The sequence below is a fragment of the Sinocyclocheilus rhinocerous genome, unplaced genomic scaffold (genome assembly GCF_001515625.1).
Source record: "Sinocyclocheilus rhinocerous isolate Xijiao unplaced genomic scaffold, SAMN03320098_v1.1 scaffold1004, whole genome shotgun sequence".
Classification (NCBI taxonomy): domain Eukaryota; kingdom Metazoa; phylum Chordata; class Actinopteri; order Cypriniformes; family Cyprinidae; genus Sinocyclocheilus; species Sinocyclocheilus rhinocerous.
The window spans coordinates 1,305,748-1,314,673 of NW_015627248.1; the positions used below are offsets into that span (position 1 = coordinate 1,305,748).

General features: G+C 33.0%; 2 protein-coding genes across 2 annotated transcripts in view; one reads left to right on the plus strand and one right to left on the minus strand.

Annotated features, from left to right (window-relative positions):
- LOC107725581 (dimethyladenosine transferase 2, mitochondrial) overlaps nucleotides 1-511 on the minus strand; it is a 7,312-nt gene extending 6,801 nt beyond the window's left edge. The window contains exon 1 of the mRNA XM_016534891.1: nucleotides 413-511. The gene's annotated coding sequence lies outside the window, so the exon portion shown is untranslated. The remainder of the gene's footprint in view (nucleotides 1-412) is intronic.
- Nucleotides 512-829: 318 nt separating this feature from the next.
- Nucleotides 830-8,926, plus strand: part of smyd3 (SET and MYND domain containing 3) — a 171,380-nt gene continuing 163,283 nt past the window's right edge. The window contains exon 1 of the mRNA XM_016534912.1: nucleotides 830-1,045. Within this exon, the coding sequence (XP_016390398.1) occupies nucleotides 879-1,045 (167 nt within the window). The 5' untranslated portion in view covers nucleotides 830-878. The remainder of the gene's footprint in view (nucleotides 1,046-8,926) is intronic.

Genomic DNA, 8,926 nt, shown 5'->3' on the forward strand with positions numbered 1-8,926 from the left:
ATATATAGTATATGGTTATATTGTGTATTATATATATATATATATATATAATACACAATATAACCATATACTATATATGTATGCATAATCAACCAGCACAAGGAAATTTTACATGTTTTCTGTATTAAGCAAAAGACTACTAGCAGCCATTTCACGTGGCTATTCTGATCAGACATTTCCTTCGCTTAATTCATATACCCTTTATTGAAAATAACTTTAAATACACATTTGGACCATGGCTTAAATACTCTGACCATTACATTACGTACATGCCTATTCATTCAGCTTATACACCATTCATTACCCATGCTGCGGCAGCAAACGCCCTCGTTAACTATCAGTCTCTCCTGATAAAATAAACACATGCAGATCGTTGGCAACACACTTTTAGATAATTTTAACCCAAACTAACCTCAAATGATGCGGTTCTTGCCCACAGGATCTACATTAATGCAAGCTGAGCAGCACACGCGTCTGTGACATTGAACCCCGCATGTTGTTGACCCGATTGTTTCGCAATGCTATTGGTGAGGCGCACAACGTACGTCATGTTGCCGCGACGTGCCAACATATTATGCTGATCAAGAGTGCGTCAGTTTTGCGCATTCTGGGATGTGTTAATATAATTCTATTATGTATTATTCTGTTATTAATATGTGCAGTAAACATCCCAATATAAGCTGTTTATACATATATAAATGATTATGGAAAGATCTGTTTTGTTGTGAAATGTATTGTTTTGAGCGTCATGTTTTTTTTAATAACCTGCGCAAGGGCCGTGTCCAGTTGACAGTCATGAATACAAACGGCATCCATAATGTGCATGTAGTGTATGTCGGCGCATGGACGCTCAATTCGAGTGATGATAGTGTTATGATATGATGATGACTATGAATATAGAGAGGTTTGTCAGTAAGGGTAAAGGAAATGGTTTGCGTGCTCTGCGCGAAATCAAAGCCGGTGAGGCGATTCATTCATGCGAGCCGTATTCATTCTGCATCGCCAAGGATTTCTTGAAAACTGCCTGCCATAGTTGTCTCAAGAGGTAAGAAACCATATTTCATTTCCAAAATATTTTTTATTTAGAGAAAACAACTTATTCAGAGGGTTATTTCCAGCCACGTGTTTATTGCTCAGGTTAGTGAATGTCAAAATGTGTTTGGGGGTCAGAGATGTGGTGCATCTACGTTATAATGCGAAATATTGATTTCAGAAAAGTATCATGGTACTATTATGTGTATTTTTGGACATATAGGCTACAATGTTTATTTTGGACAATATATCTATGTATTTGAACAAATGGTACTGGTAGTGACATGGTACCATGTATGTAACATAGTACATGCTCAGTACCATAGTATATTTCAAAGTACCATGGTATTTGTATCAGTACTGCTTTGTAAGGGTAAATAGCAAAAACCAGTCTGCATGCTTCTCTTCTCTTCTGCCGTTTTACCTATGTTTTTGTGATATGAAATGAGTTTGTATGATGACAACAACAGATTCAAAGCAACCATAAACTGATGCAGGACGAAGTAATGCATGACACTTCTGAGTGTGTTCTCTAGGGGGCGCTGTTGCTCTTTCTCTGATGTTGCTGCACCTTGAATTATTTTGTTTGGATGTTGTTTTTGTTGGTCAGCTAATGAGGCGTGTCAGACATTACTGTGCAGTTTATATAGGCTACCTAAAATAAAATAATCTATAGTATAAAGCCTTCACACTTCCTTTTGGATAAGAAAAATACCCCTAAAGTGCACTAACTTTACTTTTGGTGAAGGCAGTTTTAGCACATTTCGACCCTCTATTCTAATTGGCAGGATTAATTAATTTTTCACTGCACATCAAATGGATAAATATGTTGTTTTTTTCTTCATTTTTTAAAATGTCATTTTAATCAGTTAAGTGTTTTTTTTTTTTAAACACTACTCGTACTACTCATCTGCAGTGTGTATTATATATATATAGAAAACATACAGTAGATGATCCGCTTGTTTTGACCTTCCATTTCAGTTTGATGATGCAGAATTCATATTATCAGTGATAATATATACTTTTTATATGATAAATATTGTAACAATTAAAACTGTTATGTTTTTATAGTTTCGGCTCATTTTTTTTAGACTATTGTGAATTTTAGTTAAGATGGCTTTACATAAGATTTGATAAAAAATTATCTATAAAAACATGTATACTGTATATGTTCTTAACTCATGATAGTCTAAATATATGTATATAAAATTCTTAAAAGAATGACATTTTCTTTTTATGATAGTTTTAACTCATGGTAGTCTAAATATAGATAATTATTAAAAAAAAATACAAAATATGCATTGCATTCGGCAAAAGCATACACATGCATATACTGTATATATACTTAAGTCATGGTAGTTTAAATATATGTATGGAAAAACTAAAAAAGAAATACAAAATATGCAATTTTGTAATCTTAGTTTTAGCTCATGGTAGTCTAAATATATATATAGCATACTACTGTTTGGAATTTTTGTTATTGTGTAGTATGGACTGTGATTTGTTTTAGTTTTTTTAGTTTAAGGGGGCATAGATGAGTGCACTACATCTGTATTGTGTAACATGGCCTAGAGAATGGATATACAGTACGTTCAGTGAAGTTCACAGAAACCAATTACCTCTCAGTCAGAACTAATTTACATGTTTACTCAAGTTGCACCAACACTGACAGATCAGTTAAGCATTAATCTGATCCAAATTTTTATTCAAATACAGGCCAAATTCAAATATAAGCCTCACTTTTCTATGTTGCGCATCAGAAAAGCAAAGTTTGTTGTTGAGAGCATCTGTTGAGAGAGTTTTCATCACCTTTCAAAATATCACTGTCAAAAGTCATTTTTGTTAAAGGTTTCTTCTCGTGATCCAGCAGTCTGGCTTGTTTGTTGTCATCATTGCTATTCATTTCAGACATGTACTGTATTTTCATTTTCAGAGGTGTAATTTTTCCTCTCGCCGAGCAGAAAGCGTGTGTAGGATGATGCTGTAATGAGATTGACGTTTCTAGCAGATGTGCTGTGATTTAATTCACACCAGCTTTTCATGCCCTCTCTGTAGCTTGATCGTTTCTGACACTTGATTAGAGTCTACAAAACTCTCAGTGCCCACAAATGCTCATGGATGGTGTGTCAGACAGTGCATAAAAATTGAGATTGTTAATGTATTCCAGTGAACTGAGTGAAATTTGGCATCTATGGTTCCATGATGAACCTTTAAAATCCATGGAACCACACCATTACACAAAAGGTTCTTCATAGTGGGAAAAGGTTCTTTAGATTATTAAAGGTGTCATATGATGCTGCTAAAAAGAACATTATTTGGTGTAATGAAATGTGTTTATGCGGTTTAAGGTTAAAAAAACACATTATTTTCCACATACTGTACTTTATTGTTTCTCCTCTATGCCCCGCCTTTCTGAAACGCCTATACTAACGCACTCTTTAAATAACAAAAAAAACTACTGCGCCATTGACTTTAGACCAGGTTTTTGTTGGTCAATGGCGCAGTCTATTTCAGTTGCCTCAAAATAGCAACGCGCCAGCAATCCGCCTGAACACACCTCGTTTTCAGACCAGCACGCCCATGAGCGCACAAATGGGCGCAAATGCATTACCTATTTAAACAACGTGGCGCAGGACGTGAAAATGACAACTGGGTCGGGCTGAAACTAGCAAAAAACACCGCATTGCGCCGGGTGTATGATAGGGCCCACTGTTTCTCAAGCGCTTTCCGCGAGCGCGATGTGTTTCATTCATTCGTTCATAACCACTCATACCCCCACTCCCCTGCATTCGCTTACTGGATCATTGGACTGAAAACATTCCCTGAGTTTAGCAGCTTAAAATTATCTTTGCGTTAACTGCGTTAAATTGTTTTAATGAGTTAAGGATTGTAAAATTAATCGCATGCGTTAACGTTGACAGCCCTATTAAAAACGTCTTAATTATGGATTTGTTTCTTACAAACACACATCTTTTCACTTCACAAGATGTTAACTGATGGACTGGAGTGGTGTGGATTACTTGTGGATTATTGTGATGTTTTTATCAGCTGTTTGGACTCTCATTCTGACGGCACCCATTCACTGCAGAGGATCCATTGGTGAGCAAGTGATGGAATGCTAAATTTCTCCAAATCGGATGAAGAAACAAGCTTATCTACGTCTTAGATTGCCTGAGGGTAAATTTTCAGCAAATTTTCATTTTTGGCTGAACTATTCCTGAACTTTTTTTTTTATCTTGCAATGGACCATGACAATATTTGTGTTTTCCTACTATAAGACTGTTTTTTGGAATTGATGTAGATTTTTCTTGTTGCACACATATATAAGCACATTATAGATATTTCAAGTTCACAGATGTGTCAAGCATACAAATCACAGTCTAAAAGATGCCTGTCTGTGGTAGTTTGAGGCATCATCAGTTGTCATTTCGTTTGTTTCACACTGTGCGCTTTTACTCCAAAGTGTGTCACAGAACATCAAACATTTCTCACAGGTAATTTAAGTAGGCCTACTTTATTTATTAATTTATTTTATAATGAGGTTATGATAATTCTCCCGTGCACTTGTTTTTAGAGTCATGTTGAGTAAACACACACACCCTTTTTCTGGTTCTCTTCCTCCTCCTGCTCTCTTTTATTCATCTGTTCCCTGTCGAGGTATTAATTGCCATCTGGTTTTTGCCGTTTGGCTGGTCGAGGCGGCCGTTCATCATATTTCAGGTATGTCATTTTCCTGACTCCCGCTCAATGCTTTTCTGAGCGTGACCTTGTGGAGTGGATCTTTCCACTTGAGAGGGAGGGAAAACAGCAGACAAACAGGCTCAGAAGACAGTCATTTCTGGCCGGGGATTAGTGCTTCAGTCCTGCTGATAACCTGGCTCATCTATAGAGAGCCGTCTGCACGGACTCACCCAGGAGAACACTGGATGAAAAGAAACGCCATGGAAACAGAACGTTAATAATCCGCTCAGAAGAGCTCTGTATTGTAATGGTCCCTGACTGCTGCTCTGAATAAACCCAAAGATGCTTGTGCTGTCGCAGAGCTCAAAGAACTGATTTTACAATATGTTCAGAAATGAGCACTTTAACTCTTTACAGATGATGGTATCAGATGGTAATACTACGGTATTCAAAACTATACCATGAAACTGTTATTAACGATTTTTTTAACAATAAAAGAAAAATGCGATATTCAAAATAATATTATGTAAAAATAAATTATTTCTTAATTTTGCAATATTTAACATTTATGAATTTAAATAATCTGTCTGTCATCATATAATTATAATAAACATATTCATATATTGTTATTTATATATATTTCTATATATTTTTCCAAAATATATCATATTAAATGTTCAAAAGTTCTGTAAATTAAACAGTGTATTACATATATACATGTATAGTACATATTTTTTAAATGTAATATTCAAAATTAGTATAACGATTCTAAAATAATGTAACTTGAATGATGTATTTTTTAAATTTGACATTTTTTACATTTATGTATGTACATAATTTTGAATAACTATATTCATATAATTGTAATAAGTTTGTTAATATATTGTTATATATTTCAATGTTTGTATTTAAAAAATGCTATATTCAAAATATTAAATAGTACTATTAAATATATATAAAAAAAAAAAATTATATGATATTTTACATATATTTCTATGTATTTCTTAAAATAGGCAATATTCAAAATTACTATTAAACATAAAAATATGAAAAATGTATAATTTTAGTATATGGATATTTACGCATTTACATATTTTTGAATTACTGCTGAGATCCCTCAGATGCATGACATTGATGTTGTGTTGTAACATCGTTCGTTCCTAATCGTGATAGATTAAACTGCTCTTGTTATGCTATTCTGCTGAAAGCAGTGCAACAGATGCTGTAGACTTGCTCTCATGGGCTTAATTTAGGAATAATGAGATCCATGACACAGCATACGGAGAGTTTTTTAAAACGAGTCTGCATTTAGATGAATATTAATAACTATGCACTGTAAAGTTTAATGTGGTGTACCTGCTATAGAAGATTAATTTCTCAGGAATAGTTCAGCGACCATAAGATGCATTGCTTTAGTAAAGACTTGTGCATAATCCCATGTTTGTAACGGGCTTCCAGTGCAAAACAATTAAAGCATATTTGTAACTGTCACTCTTGCAGCATGTGTCAGATCCTTCAACAGCATGTCGAGACAATTACACCCTGGTGATGAAATGCAGTATCTTCTGACCTTGGTTAAAGCCAAAGTAAACAGTGTGTAATGCATGACTGCTTCACTATTGAACTACTCATTTTCAATTACAGTAGCCGGGAGTCATGCTGGAATCTCAGCTGCAGTTCCGTTCAGCTGTGAAACCATGTGTTTTGTTGATGCTCACATTAATTTTAAAGCATTTCAAAGCACCAGAGGGCTGCAAAATGCATTTCAAAACGAGTTATACATTTCAGAGTGTTGTAACAATTTTAACAGCTTTATGAAGTCTTTTTTTCATTTAAATCATGTAATAATAATAATAATAATAATGATCATGATTCATAACTTTTTGCCGTTTGGCTGGTCGGGGCGGCCGTTCATCATATTTCAGGTATGTCATTTTCCTGACTCCCACTCAATGCTTTTCTGAGCGTGACCTTGTGGAGTGGATCTTTCCACTTGAGAGGGAGGGAAAACAGCAGACAAACAGGCTCAGAAGACAGTCATTTCTGGCCGGGGATTAGTGCTTCAGTCCTGCTGATAACCTGGCTCATCTATAGAGAGCCGTCTGCACGGACTCACCCAGGAGAACACTGGATGAAAAGAAACGCCATGGAAACAGAACGTTAATAATCCGCTCAGAAGAGCTCTGTATTGTAATGGTCCCTGACTGCTGCTCTGAATAAACCCAAAGATGCTTGTGCTGTCACAGAGCTCAAAGAACGTCTTTTACAATATGTTCAGAAATGTGCACTTTAACTCTTTACAGATGATGGTATCAGATGGTAATACTACGGTATTCAAAACTATACCATGAAACTGTTATTAACGATTTTTTTAACAATAAAAGAAAAATGCGATATTCAAAATAATATTATGTAAAAATAAATTATTTCTTAATTTTGCAATATTTAACATTTATGAATTTAAATAATCTGTCTGTCATCATATAATTATAATAAACATATTCATATATTGTTATTTATATATATTTCTATATATTTTTCCAAAATATATCATATTAAATGTTCAAAAGTTCTGTAAATTAAACAGTGTATTACATATATACATGTATAGTACATATTTTTTAAATGTAATATTCAAAATTAGTATAACGATTCTAAAATAATGTAACTTGAATGATGTATTTTTTAAATTTGACATTTTTTACATTTATGTATGTACATAATTTTGAATAACTATATTCATATAATTGTAATAAGTTTGTTAATATATTGTTATATATTTCAATGTTTGTATTTAAAAAATGCTATATTCAAAATATTAAATAGTACTATTAAATATATATATTAAAAAAAAATGTATATGATATTTTACATATATTTCTATGTATTTCTTAAAATAGGCAATATTCAAAATTACTATTAAACATAAAAATATGAAAAATGTATAATTTTAGTATATGGATATTTACGCATTTACATATTTTTGAATTACTGCTGAGATCCCTCAGATGCATGACATTGATGTTGTGTTGTAACATCGTTCGTTCCTAATCGTGATAGATTAAACTGCTCTTGTTATGCTATTCTGCTGAAAGCAGTGCAACAGATGCTGTAGACTTGCTCTCATGGGCTTAATTTAGGAATAATGAGATCCATGACACAGCATACGGAGAGTTTTTTAAAACGAGTCTGCATTTAGATGAATATTAATAACTATGCACTGTAAAGTTTAATGTGGTGTACCTGCTATAGAAGATTAATTTCTCAGGAATAGTTCAGCGACCATAAGATGCATTGCTTTAGTAAAGACTTGTGCATAATCCCATGTTTGTAACGGGCTTCCAGTGCAAAACAATTAAAGCATATTTGTAACTGTCACTCTTGCAGCATGTGTCAGATCCTTCAACAGCATGTCGAGACAATTACACCCTGGTGATGAAATGCAGTATCTTCTGACCTTGGTTAAAGCCAAAGTAAACAGTGTGTAATGCATGACTGCTTCACTATTGAACTACTCATTTTCAATTACAGTAGCCGGGAGTCATGCTGGAATCTCAGCTGCAGTTCCGTTCAGCTGTGAAACCATGTGTTTTGTTGATGCTCACATTAATTTTAAAGCATTTCAAAGCACCAGAGGGCTGCAAAATGCATTTCAAAACGAGTTATACATTTCAGAGTGTTGTAACAATTTTAACAGCTTTATGAAGTCTTTTTTTCATTTCAATCATGTAATAATAATAATAATAATAATGATCATGATTCATAATGTTTATTTTGTTATGTTTATTATGATTATTAATCATTTTACAAAAAATTGGAGCATCATTGGAGCATCAAGAGGAGAATAAGCATTTTTATAGTGGAGCATTTAAAACACTGCAATGTCTGATTTTAATATTTATTATTTATATTTATAATTTAATTAATTAATATAATATATTTATATTATTATTATTATTAGATACATTTTAAAGCAATATATATTAGTAGTAATAGTAGTAGTAGAAATATAATAATAATAATAATAATAACCACAACAGCTATTATTATTTTACATTTTAAAGCAGTACATGTGTTTTATACAGGATTATTATACATTTTTATGGCATATCTGTAACCATTTTACAACTTTTTAATGTCTTATTTTAATGTAAATGATTTATATTTAGATACATTTATATATAATTTATTAACAACTTTTGTATTGTTTATA